Source organism: Henckelia pumila, chromosome 4 (assembly GCF_033568475.1).
Source record: "Henckelia pumila isolate YLH828 chromosome 4, ASM3356847v2, whole genome shotgun sequence".
NCBI classification, from domain to species: Eukaryota; Viridiplantae; Streptophyta; class Magnoliopsida; order Lamiales; family Gesneriaceae; genus Henckelia; species Henckelia pumila.
Window position 1 is genome coordinate 87,344,526 of NC_133123.1, and position 13,703 is coordinate 87,358,228.

At 36.2% G+C, this 13,703-nt stretch overlaps 2 protein-coding genes across 2 annotated transcripts; one reads left to right on the forward strand and one right to left on the reverse strand.

Annotated features, from left to right (window-relative positions):
- The first annotated feature begins 783 nt into the window (after window positions 1–783).
- LOC140861376 (uncharacterized) lies at window positions 784–2,322 on the forward strand. The gene is made up of 2 exons (XM_073264395.1): window positions 784–1,048; window positions 1,151–2,322. Exons 1-2 carry the CDS (start codon window positions 784–786, stop codon window positions 2,320–2,322), a joined length of 1,437 nt encoding a protein of 478 aa, XP_073120496.1.
- A 1,537-nt stretch (window positions 2,323–3,859) lies between these two features.
- LOC140861377 (uncharacterized) lies at window positions 3,860–6,311 on the reverse strand. The gene is made up of 3 exons (XM_073264397.1): window positions 6,110–6,311; window positions 5,299–5,840; window positions 3,860–5,182 (listed from the first exon to the last, which is right to left on the reverse strand). Exons 1-3 carry the CDS (start codon window positions 6,309–6,311, stop codon window positions 3,860–3,862), a joined length of 2,067 nt encoding a protein of 688 aa, XP_073120498.1.
- Window positions 6,312–13,703: the final 7,392 nt, after the last annotated feature.

Here is a 13,703-nt window from a genome sequence, read left to right on the forward strand (position 1 = left end):
TCTTCCAATTCCTAGTGTCCAAATTCCTTCAATTTCCTCATATAGAGACGACCATCAGTCATCCTCCAACTGTATTGAACGAGATCTGGGAAAAGAAAATAGATATGTGAATATAATGTTAATCTACGAGATGAGATAAGGCGTTCATATATGAAGATGGGACCTTATCAACCAGATATGTTGGAGTATCCGGGTACAAAATTTGGAAGTCAGAATCGTCGTTTTCAAAAAAAATGGTTCCTGAGATTTCATTGGTTTGAGTATTCGCCTTCTACAAATAAGGCATACTATTTTTATTGTTTTCTTTTTTTGAATGATGTGAATTCAACTAATATTTCAGCACTTGTCAATGGAGGATTTGACAATTGGAAAAGAGTAAACCAAGGAAAAACGTGTGCATTTCTTGCTCATATTGGTTTTGCAGCATCTTCGCCTCATACCATGTGTGAGAGAAGAGCTGAAAATTTGATGAGGCCCTCAAAACATATTGACACAGTTATGCATGCCCAATCTAAAGAGGAAAAAGAGAAAAATCGTTTGCGTTTGAGGACCTCAATTATGGCTGTTCGCTGGCTAGCACTTCAAGGTTGTGCCTTTAGAGGTAATGATGAATCTTTATCTTCATCTAATCGTGGAAATTTTCTTGAGTTGGTGAAGGCTTTTGCAAAAATGAGTACAAAAATTGATGAAGTTGTACTTGAGAATGCTCCCAAAAATGCCCAATATATTGCTCCAGATATTCAGAAAGAGATTTTGCATATTATGGCCAATAAAGTACGATAAATGATTCGTGAAGAAATTGGAGATAATTGTTTCTGTATTCTTGTTGATGAAGCACGAGATATATCTAAAAGAGAACAAATGGCCATTATCTTGAGGTTTGTGAATAATCATGGGATTTTGACAGAAAGATTTCTTGCGATCAAAAGTGTCAGTGATACTACCTCATTGAATCTGAAAAAAGAAATATCAGATGTTCTTGTTTATCATGACCTCCAGGTTAAGAAAATTAGAGGCCAAGGATATGATGGTGCTAGCAATATGCGTGGTGCGTGGAATGGACTTTAGGCATTATTTATTAGAGATTGTCCGTATGCATATTATGTTCACTGTTTTGCACATCGATTACAACTGACATTGGTTTCTGCAGTCAAGGATGTCAGTGTTATTTGGGAATTTTTTTCTCATTTGGATAATATTGTTAATATTGTCACTTCTTCCACCAAGCGCATTTCTGAGTTACATACTGCACAGAGAAATGAAATTGAGCATATGTTGGTAACTGGAGAACATTATTCTGGAAGTGGGGCCAATCAGATTGGTAATTTGCAACGAGCAGGAGCTACTCGTTGGAGTTCTCACTATGACTCGGTAAAAAGCTTGATAGGTATGTACGCTGCAACTTGCAACGTTTTTGAAGTTCTTAGTGAAAATTCTCCAAATGGAAGAGCTAGGGCAGAAGTTCGAGGTATTTATAGAAACATGGCAAGCTTTGAATTTGTGTTTATTTTGCACTTGATGCATAAAATTATGAGAACAACAGATACTCTTTGTCAAATTCTTCAAAGAAAATCTCAAGACATTTTGACAGCTATTGCATTTGTCTCCACTACCAAAACTATCCTTCAAGAACTTAGAGAATGTGGATGGGAAGAATTTCTTCATGGAGTAAAAGTTTTTTGTACAAGAAATGAAATTGATGTGCCTAACCTTGATTGTTTATACAAGATCGGTCGTTCCCGTCAGCAAATCATAGTTGAGCATCATTACCATTTTGATGTTTTTAATGCAGCAATAGATTTTATCTTGATGGAGTTAAATACTCGGTTTAATGAGTCGTCAGTGGAACTTCTTTCTCTTAGTACAACTTTAAATCCGAAAAATTCATTTGACTCATTTAACAGTGATGATATTTGCAAGCTTGCTATGAAATTTTATCCTGAATATTTCACAGATCAAGATATCATTGCTTTGGAGTATGAATTGGTACATTATAAACTTGACGTTATGCAGAATTTGAAGGTTTTGACACTTGTCGAGTTGTGTCAGCAATTGACTGAGAGTGGGCGGTCAAAGATTTATGTTATGTTGACTAGATTGATTCAGCTTATTTTGACGTTACCTGTATCAACCGTCAATACCGAGCAAGCATTTTCAGCAATGAAGCATGTGAAGACGGCACTACACAATAAAATGGAAGATGACTTTCTTGTTGATTGTTTGACACTCTATATTGAACGAGATTTAGCTAAGGATATAGATGTAGATTCTGATATAGAGGAATTTTATGTTTCAAAATCTCGTAGGGCTCAACTTTTTTGAACAGTATAATATTAATATATATTATATTTTTTTATAATAATATATAATTATTATATTACGTTCAAGCTCAGCCCCCCCCCCCCCCCCCCACTTCTAATTCCTGGATCTGTCTATGGTTGAACACTAATCAACTAGAATCAATGCCAAACTTAGCAACACCACGCAATCGTCCACGCATTGCTGAATAAATAATGCACGTATCATTTATTTCAAGTTATGTACAATTTCTTGATTACAATCCCATGTAATACATACAGTATAAAATGAAAACTGTACAACTCAACCACTTGACATGATACAATATGAGTCTGATGATTTATTACAACTGAAATACTGTTTACAACTACAACAATATAATATTTAAATCATCGTACTAGTCTTCGTTTCTTGAGCATGAAGCTTCTAATCGACACACGCATCGATGCAAGCATACTCCCGTCCAAGTCTCTCTACATATCCTCCCGTATGAAGCTCCGGAGAAATAGCACGTGATAGCTAACCAGCTATGCTCTGCATCAGTGCATGTCGCTCGACCTCTTCTGCTCACGATCTACCATCGGCGTTCTTCTTGTATCCATATCATGCTTTTGAACATGAAGTTTCCCGTATGCCTACCAAAAGCATCGATACAAGCATACCGGCACAACCATGTTCTGCATGAATTTAAATGGCAATCTCTCCAACTACGAATGGAGAATCTTAAGAGTTGTGTCAATATGGTAATGACTGTACAGATGCAAACATCAAGTAAGTACCCACCAATCCTTTGACACTGCCTCTGGCATCCGGTACTTGATCCAAAAACTAGGATCCGTATGAGTAGAAGTCTCGAAAACTCGAACACGATCTATCGCTGCTGTCCGCACTTGCTGGAATCCCATAAGCCAAATCTTCAAAAATCCTTCCGATTATGATAGTCTTAGGGCAATCTAATCGCCGCATCCTTACCTTTTCCAAGGTCTCATCAATCCTATAAGGATAACCCAAAGTCTTAATACTATATCCCAAGTCTCTTGCATGCATAGCTCTGATACCAAAAAGTATAGCGACCCAACCCGGATCCACTACCTAATAAGAGTTAAGATCATAATTAAGCATGCGTTAAAATAAATCACTGCGGAAGACCTAAATAAAAGAAGACCGGCAGAATACAATCGGTTAAACAAATTCGATTATACAACCCAATCGAATTAATAAGCCTAAAGGCACAACCTACAGCTAATCCTGCTGTCTTCACGGGTCGCTGGCTACTCCAAGCTCCTGATGCTCAATCCTGCACCTACACATGCCCCGTCGAATGGGGTGTCTAGATACACAGAAAAGACTGGATGTGAGCACTAAGCTCAATACGAAAGCACTGGGTAAAACATACAAATATGATGCATGCAATGATAGGGTATCCATATCTGGGATAACCAAGGACGGATCCAGAAATTAGAATTGGGGGGGGGGGGGGGGGGGGGGGCTGAGCTTGAACGTAATATAATAAATTATATATTATTATCAAAAAATATAATATATATTAATATTATACTGTTCAAAAAAGTTGAGTCCTACGAGATTTTGAAACATAAAATTCCTCTATAACAGAATCTACATCTATATCCTTAGCTAAATCTCGTTCAATATAGAGTGTCAAACAATCAACAAGAAAGTCATCTTCCATTTTATTGCGAAGTGCCGTCTTCACATCCTTCATTGCTGAAAATGCTCGCTCGGTAGTGGCGGTAGATACAGGTAACATCAAAATAAGCTGAATCAATCTAGTCAACATAACATAAATCTTTGACCGCCCACTCTCAGTCAATTGCTTACACAACTCGACAAGTGTCGTAACCTTCAAATTCTGCATAACGTCAAGTTTATAATGTATCAATTCATACTCCAAAGCAATGATATCTTGATCTGTGAAATCTTCAGGATAAAATTTCGTAGCAAGCTTGCAAATATCATCACTGTTAAATGAGTCAAATGAATTTTTTGGATCTAAATTTGTACTAAGAGAAAGAAGTTCCACTGACGACTCATTAAACCGAGTATTTAACTCCATCAAGATAAAATCTATTGCTGCATTAAAAACATCAAAGTGGTAATGATGCTCAACTGTGATTTGCTGACGGGAACGACCGGTCTTGTATAAACAATCAAGGTTAGGCACATCAATTTCATTTCTTGTACAAAAAACTTTTACTCCATGAAGAAATTCTTCCCATCCACATTCTCTAAGTTCTTGAAGGATAGTTTTGGTAGTGGAGACAAATGCAAAAGCTGTCAAAATGTCTTGAGATTTTCTTTGAAGAATTTGACAAAGAGTATCTGTTGTTCTCATAATTTTATGCATCAAGTGCAAAATAAACACAAATTCAAAGCTTGCCATGTTTCTATAAATACCTCGAACTTCTGCCCTAGCTCTTCCATTTGGAGAATTTTCACTAAGAACTTCAAAAACTTTGCAAGTTGCAGCATACATACCTATCAAGCTTTTTACCGAGTCATAGTGAGAACTCCAACGAGTAGCTCCTGCTCGCTGCAAATTACCAATCTGATTGGCCCCACTTCCAGAATCACGTTCTCCAGTTACCAACATATGCTCAATTTCATTTCTCTGTGCAGTATGTAACTCAGAAATGCGCTTGGTGGAAGAAGTGACAATATTAACAATATTATCCAAATGAGAAAAAAATTCCCAAATAACACTGACATCCTTGGCTGCAGAAACCAATGTCAGTTGTAATCGAAGTGCAAAACAGTGAACATAATATGCATATGGACAATCTCTAATAAATAATGCCTGAAGTCGATTCCACACACCATGCATATTGCTAGCACCATCATATCCTTGGCCTCTAATTTTCTTAACCTGGAGATCATGATAAACAAGAACATCTTATATTTCTTTTTTCAGATTCAATGAGGTAGTATCACTGACACTTTTGATCGCAAGAAATCTTCTGTAAAAATCCCATGATTATTCACAAACCTCAAGATAATGGCGATTTGTTCTCTTTTAGATATATCTCGTGCTTCATCAACAAGAATACAGAAACAATTATCTCCAATTTCTTCACGAATCATTTGTCGTACTTTATTGGCCATAATATGCAAAATCTCTTTCTGAATATCTGGAGCAATATATTGGGCATTTTTGGGAGCATTCTCAAGTACAACTTCATCAATTTTTGTACTCATTTTTTCAAAAGCCTTCACCAACTCAAGAAAATTTCCACGATTAGATGAAGATAAAGATTCATCATTACCTCTAAAGGCACAACCTTGAAGTGCTAGCCAGCGAACAACCATAATTGAGGTCCTCAAACGCAAATGATTTTTCTCTTTTTCCTCTTTAGATTGGGCATGCATAACTGTGTCAATATGTTGTGAGGTCCTCATCAAATTTTCAGCTCTTCTCTCGCACATGGTATGAGGCGAAGATGCTGCAAAACCAATATGAGCAAGAAATGCACACGTTTTCCCTTGGTTTACTCTTTTCCAATTGTCAAATCCTCCATTGACAAGTGCTGAAATATTAGTTGAATTCACATCATTCAAAAAAAGAAAACAATAAAAACAGTATGCCTTATTTGTAGAAGGCGAATACTCCAACCAATGAAATCTCTGGAACCATTTTTTTTGAAAACGACGATTCTGACTTCCAAATTTTGTACCCGGATACTCCAACATATCTGGTTGATAAGGTCCCATCTTCATATATGAACGCCTTATCTCATCTCATAGATTAACATTATATTCACATATCTATTTTCTTTTCCCAGATCTCGTTCAATACAGTTGGAGGATGACTGATGGTCGTCTCTATATGAGGAAATTGAAGGAATTTGGACACTAGGAATTGGAAGACTTTCACTAGATTCATGGTCCATTGTAGAGACTGCAGAAATTGAAGTATTTTCACTAGTTTGATGATCTATCTTCTTAAAGAAAGAGGATATCAATGTCTTTCCTTTCTTTGCAGCAGATTGATGCTCCATTTTGTAATATTTCAATTTATATCCCTAAAAAATAATGAGATAACAATCAAGAAAATAACAATCAATTTATCATATTATTTTTAGCAACTAAAATTTGTAAGGGAAAATTTTTTAATAAATAAATTACATAAGAAAAATTATTTTAATAAAAACAAATCCAGTGACATCAATAAGTAATCCACTTATACATAAACCCATGCATACTACATACACAGATACACTAATACATATAAATAAAAAAATTTACAACCCTAGTACATATAAAGGAGAAAAAAATGGAGGTCCAACTTAATTATGTGTAAAGTCGTCAAATTTATATCGACATTAGTTATTCAAAGCTTGCCAATTTCAAATTAAATAAGAAGTGTATTTACATATTATTTAATTATAAAAAAATTAAAATAATAATATTTTTAAGGAAACATAAGTTAAAAAGTAATACTAACAAATTGTGTAGAAGATGCAACACTAAATGCAAATGGGGTGTGATTATTAAAATATTAAATAGACTTGACAAAGTACTAATCGATCTGAAAATAATCTGATCAAAAAATCCCAAATATTGGTCAGCAAAACGAACATGGATACAAAAAATTAAAAAAAAACAGATGATCAAATAAATTGTATGATTAAGAAATCCAGAAGGAGAAAACAAAAAAATAAAATAAAAAATTAAATTAACCTGCGTTGAAGAGAGACTGCCGATGTCGTTGTCCAATCACCAATGTTTACGCGTGTGAGAAGAACAAAATCTGAAATTGAGAAAAGGAAACAAGTACAAGGTGATAATTAAATTTTATGAAGATGGGCTGAACTTGAAATGGTGGGCTGATTAGAATAGAGATGGACAATTATATGGGCCCTAGGTAATAAAAAAAAAAAATTTTTGTGGTGGGCTACAGCCCACCATAGCCCTTGAAAGCATCCGTCCTTGGGGATAACCGTATACAACTGCTCAGTAATGGCGCCTAGAATATGAGTGGTACAACCCGGGGAGCAAACCCGTGTACACTGCTCATTCCTACTGGACGTGGACCGTGTCCCCCAGATGCTAATCACCCATGACCCGTCAGTCACTGGGCCCTAGATATCAACCGTCCAAACAGGGCTGAGCGGCCCTACATGACTCATCTCAAAGATGGACAGGCACAATATGATATGCACATGCTGCATAATAGTATGACACACAAATGCAACATATAAGCATGCAAACCCGCTGGCTATCTCAGTCAATACTTACGTACCTTACTACAGGCAGTCCTAGGAGTCCCACTCTAGGTTCCAAGCCTATAATCAACTCTACAATGCAAATATTCATGCATCATTCATTAAGCTCTAAAAGCCTTAACTAAGCTATTGCATACACCTAAATAATTTAAGGAGACCATAGCTATACCTGCGTCCGTCGTCAGCCCACTGATGGCGACTATCCCGCAACTAGGGGCACACCCCTGCTGCAGCTCCACAACCCCAAGCACTGCTCCGCTACTATGTCAGACACTGTCTGACTATACTAAAATATGTCCCCTACTCCAACTCTAAATAAGAGTACCCAAAGCCCTAAAATAGAGCCACGAGGGCGAAGGAGAGGAACTCGGTGCGCTTTGAAATGAAGCCCTCGCACCTATATTTATAGACAACGATCGGAAGCTCCGTTTCCGATCGAAAGCTCCGAATGTGCAGATCGGAAGCTCCGTTCCCTGATCGGCGACTCCGATCGTCACGCGTCAATTCCATCCACATGCAACCACACACCTGTCACTGACGGTCGATCGGAAGCTCCGATAGCTGATCGGAAGCTCCAATCTCCCTGCTTCCGATGTGGTTCCGAACTCACCAAGATCGGAAGCTCCGATCCTAGATCGGTGGTTCCGATCCCACTCTAGTCTTGGGACTCTTTAAGCCCTTTTTCGAGTGTCCTGGATCCATTTCCGAAGTATTCTAATCCAACAGAACTTTCCTTAATCATGTATTAATAATTTAAAACATGATCATATGATTAATATACTCATTAATCGCTAATTATGGGTACGGGTCACTACAACATTGATAGCTCGGGAGACAGATGTAGCAAGTGTGGACTCGGGTTTAAGCTAAAGAATGGTAGATAGATAGCATCAAACATGTTAAAACTATTATGGTTTGAAGTTCATGTATGAGACTCAATGTAGTTATGACTTTTATTGTTTTTTGAACGATCCGTTTGATGTACTAAATGCATGATTATATGCTTGAGAGTTCATATATGTATATGTGCAAGTTCTAGAATGGATAAACTATGTTTTGGAGTTGGTTTTTGATGATTTGGATTAAAGGTCAAGCTTTGACAGCAAAATGCAATCTGCAAAATTCTGAAGCAGAGGAGCACGCTCGATCCTGTGAACTCGTAGGATCTAGCGCGGCCCTTAAACTGCAAAAACAGAGAATGGAAAATTGGAGCTCGCTCTATCATGTGAGTACATGGGATCGAGCGCGGCTTGAAAATCCTGAAATCCGAGAGCTGTGGAATTGGGCTCGCTCGATCGGACGAGTTCATCCGATTGAGCGAGGTTCCTGATTTTTAAAAAAAAATTTAAGCTCTTGGTTTTAATATTCTTTTAATGTTTGATTAATTGTTTATTAATCATGAATTTCCTTAAGATGAGATTAGCAACCCAAGGTCCCCACACCTGACATTATGTTTAGTGTTTGCTTGTGTGCACGATTTCAATCATGTCCAAAGGAATCACATTTATTCACCTTAAAACACATTTTCAAATATCTTTCAAATACCCCAAATCTCGGCTTATGATATTCCAAAAATTCTTTCTTTGATTTAAAAGCTTACTGTGATGCCGACTTTGGTGGATAGAAAAATCACTAGTGAAACCTATTTTTTTTAAGGAAAGTTTTTGGTTTCTTGGTTTTCAAAGAAGCAAAATTGTGTTGCGTTATCAAAGACCGAAGCTGAATATATGGCTGCTGGTAGTTTTTGTACGCAAATTATTTGGATGAAGCATCAATTTCTTAACTATGGTGTTTCATTTTCTAAAATCCCTATTTTCTGTGACAATACAAGCGTCATATGTCTAACAATGAATCCGATTCAACACTCTCGCACTCACACCAAACATATTGACATTCGTCATCATTTTATTCGTGACCAGATCGAACAAAATGAAGTTGAACTTCAATATGTTGACATGAAAAATCAATTGCCGATATTTTTACTAAACCACTAGATGAAAATATTTTTATTCGTTTGCGTTGTGAACTTGGTATGATTGAGTTGTAATTACATTTAGACATAATTTAAAATTAATTTCATAGTAAGGTTGAGCTTAATATTAAATTCGAGCAATTTAATTTTGGATAATACAAATTAATTGTATTTATTCAAATTTATGAGCTCACGTTTTATGTGTATTATTTGTTTAAGGACTTAATTGAAAAAATTTAAAATTTAAGAGTCAAAATCGGCTATTTACCGTCGGGCAGATCGGAATGTCTGATCGCAGATCGGAGCTTCTGATTTGTCTCCCACCTTTTCATTTTCACAGCGATCAAAATTCCCTCCAAAAGTGGGATCAGAACCTCCGATGGGGATCGAAGCTTCTGATCTCAATCCTTATCCGATTTTTTGAAATTAATTCAACGCCTTTAGAATTAATTACCGCCCAAAGTTCGGAACCTCCGAACGAGTTCATAGCTTCCGATCTCGCATCTTTTAACACATGGCACAATCCTATCGGATTGTGCAATCGGAACTTCCGATCTGGATCGGAGCTTTCAATCGCACACACGCCTATAAATACGGGTTCGCTCCTTCCGTTTTCTCACACCTAAAATCCTCTTTCTTTCTCTCTTTTGGCCGAAACATATATACCAAAATGGATCCCAGGCGTCGTTGCAACCAAGCCGGTCCAAGCCAATCCCAAATTCATGATCCAACCCAACCAGCCATTTCAAGGCCCATACCCGATGATAGTTCGGGTCGACCTATTTTTCCTGGTTGTATCCTAGATACTGCCTATCTCGCACATTCCAATCTCCTACTGTTGAATCTAATCACTTTTCAACAGTGGGAACCCTTTTTTCAACCTTCTATTCCTGACTCTATGGCAATGATATCATTGTTGCCACAATTGTTCAAGGGAAACATATCCACTTTTCTTCAGCTGATTTGTCCTCCTGGTTTTCTCTTCTCAGGAATGGACCTGGCAAGTTTTTCTCACAATCCTGGCCTCAAAAAGATCCAAAATTTGATCCTGACGAAGCCATTTCTTCTATTCTTGGTCCTCCAGCGACTGGTGTTGACGCTCTGTCCTGATTTTCAAATTCTTCAGAAACTCATCACCACTTCGATCGTTCCCCGCAGTCATATATTTCATCATATCTTTGATCATTATTATATCACCAGGATAGATTTATCCTGGAATCATGTCTTTCCACGTTGGATTGAAGACCCAAGTCGCGTCTTTTCAAAATTTTCCCCCATTGAACATTACTCTCAAGATTATTCAGATCTTCCTCCTTCTATTCAAATAAAATATTTTCCCAACGGACCTCCTATCAAATAAGCTCCTTCTTCTTCTGGTTTTGAGACCTTTGCAGCTAACCTTGGCGATCTTCCTTTCCCGACTCCTGAGGCTCCTCCAACCCCTGTCAACCAATTTCCTTTCGATTGTCTTTTTGAGACTCTTCATCGTCTAGAGATGAATTTTGGTCGCATTGAGGGGAGTTTAGCCAGTCACTTTGCTACTTCCACATCTTCTATGGATGCGCTGACTACTCGCGTAGCTTCTTTGGAGACGAGATTCGATCTCTTTACTTCTCACTATCCGCAATCGCCGCATGATGACTCTTAGATATTTATTTTTTGAATTTAAGTTGTAATTTTTATTTTATGCAGTTCTATGTAATATTTCTATGGTTTAATGAAATATTTTAATATGCTTTTTATTTTATACACCTTTTGATTATCACAAAAAGGGGGAGAATTAATTTGGTTAAATGTTTAACTATTCAAAAGGGATAATAATAAAAATTGTTAAATACTTTAACTAAGGGGATAAAAAAAATTTATTTGATACAAAATTTGTTATTAACTTGTTTCTTCACTTAGGGGGAGTTTTTATGCTTATTATTTTTTATTTATTTTAATGCAAATTTTATTTCTCCTATTTAACCAAGTTTTGTGATCATCAAAAAAGGGAAGATTGTTACGCCTTAAACGCATACAAATCTCATGTTGTGAGATTAAAGTTTTTAATACATTAGCAAGTCTCAAAATAATATGTTTTGATGATTACAAAACTAGGTTATACGTTACTAATATTTACAGTGAGCAATTTGCAGAGTTATATATTAAAATTTAACTGGATTTCAAACTATCAAGAAACACATTGCAAACAAGTTAGAATTAAGTTAAGAATCAAATTTTGAAGCTATGGATGTCTACCAGATCGGAAGCTCCGATGGGAGATTGAAACCTTCGATGTTGTTCGAAAGCCAGTTTGGAACCAACGACCAGATCAGAAGCTCTGATCACGAGATCGAAAGCTCCGATCTATTTCCAGAAATTTTTTAATGATCGGAAGACACTTCGGAAGCTACAAAGACCAGGGATCGGAAGCTCTGATGTCAGATCGGAAGTTCGGATCTCCGGTGGCTATAACATGATCATGTTCGGAAAACTTTGCCCAACAGTGTATTTAATGTCGCCATTCGGAAGCTCCGATGTTGGGATCGAAAGCTCCGATCTCACCTAATTATAATCGCCAGAAATTCAAATTTGAAATTGATGAAGACCAGAAGCTCCGTTCAAGGATCAGAAGTTCCGATCCTACCCGAATTTGCAACTATAAATAGAGCTATTCCGAGGCCATTTCAAGCATCAACTCATCCAACGATTCTCTCATCTATTCAAGCATATATTTAGTGATCCATCAAAGTTTTTAAGCATATTTCAAGTGTATCAAATACATTTGTGTTATCGAGTTGTATAGTGCTTGAGAAAAATCATCGTTGAATATTCGAGTGTGAAGATGAGTTCATCAAGTTGTTGTGAGACTATCCTTGGAGCCCTTAATGCCAAGTTGTATCGAGTTGTAAAGTTGTCAACGTGGTGATCGTGTTGTTGTTGTACGGCTATCCTTGAAGCCATCGAGGCCAAGACGTTGCGGTGCTAGTGGATCCTTGGTTAATCGACCTTAACCAAGAAGGGGAGACGTAGACGATATCGTCGAACTTCCATAAACATATCATATCTCTTTACTGTTTTATTTACTTATAGCATTTATTTACCAAATTTATTTTTGATTGCTTTAAGTCTTTCGCTTGCTTACTTGCATAATCGCTTTAAATAGCTAAAGTTTCCAATAGAACCTAAATCTCCCTCATTAGGTTGTAACACTTATTATATGATGGATGGATTTCGAGCACTTGCGCATGTCTATACTTGACAAATTAATATTTATTTTTCTAGTTATGATCTCTACTAGTTTTACGAAATATTAAATATTTATTCTATGAAGACATTAGTTATCTACTTATATTTTATTTACTATATATATTACAAGTATCTAGTCGGCTACGATGGCTCATGATCTGCTTAATTAGATGTATGCAACTGTGGATTTTTTTCTGTGATGGGTTTAATTTTTGTTTTTGGGTCACTCTATTTTTATTATTTATCCAGAGTTTTTAGATCTGATTTGATATTAATGTTTCATAAGTTTGTGTGGATTCTGTGATGATTGAAGATTGTGTTGATTGATCTTCGAATGTCGTATTAAGCTTATTGCTTTTGGATTCCACTAATCTAGTTTTCTTCTGTTCACGTCCTTTTTTGTCACTAAATTTTGTTGTATTTTAAGGCACTAACTATCATTAATGTCTTGGTTGTGAACTCATTCTTTAATAGACATTTGATATTTAGTGAGATATGCTAGAGTTTGGTAATTTCAGTATTATATTATTTATGTATTTGATATCTTATGATAAACAGTTTGAATGTTAATGTAAATTAATATTTTAGGTACCAAGTGTTTTTTACGATGTCGTATTAAGCTTAATGCTTTTGGATTCCACTAGTCTAGTTTTCTTCTGTTCACGTCCTTTTTTGTCATTAAATTTTGTTGTATTTTGAGGCACTAACTATCATTGATGTCTTGTTTGTGAACTCATTCTTTAATAGACATTTGATATTTAGTGAGATATGCTAGAGTTTGGTAATTTCAGTATTATATTATTTATGTATTTGATATCTTATATTAATAAACAGTTTGAATGTTATTGTAAATTAATATTTTAGGTACCAAGTGTTTTTTATGAGGTCGATAGAAGGCTAATGAACTGGAATAGATAATTGATTGTGGTATTTGTGATCTAAAGAAGTTTACATTGTTGCTC

What these genes read in the sequence shown, in the direction of transcription:
- LOC140861376 (XM_073264395.1), top strand. Translation starts at nt 784, where the DNA reads ATGATTCGTGAAGAAATTGGAGATAATTGTTTCTGTATTCTTGTTGAT. An exon ending in TGGTGCTAGCAATATGCGTG is followed by an intron (nt 1,049 to 1,150) that starts GTGCGTGGAATG and finishes TGGTTTCTGCAG; the next exon opens with TCAAGGATGTCAGTGTTATT.
- LOC140861377 (XM_073264397.1), bottom strand. Translation starts at nt 6,311, where the DNA reads ATGGAGCATCAATCTGCTGCAAAGAAAGGAAAGACATTGATATCCTCT. An exon ending in CCATCAGTCATCCTCCAACT is followed by an intron (nt 5,841 to 6,109) that starts GTATTGAACGAG and finishes CTAATATTTCAG; the next exon opens with CACTTGTCAATGGAGGATTT. An exon ending in TCGCCATTATCTTGAGGTTT is followed by an intron (nt 5,183 to 5,298) that starts GTGAATAATCAT and finishes CATGATCTCCAG; the next exon opens with GTTAAGAAAATTAGAGGCCA.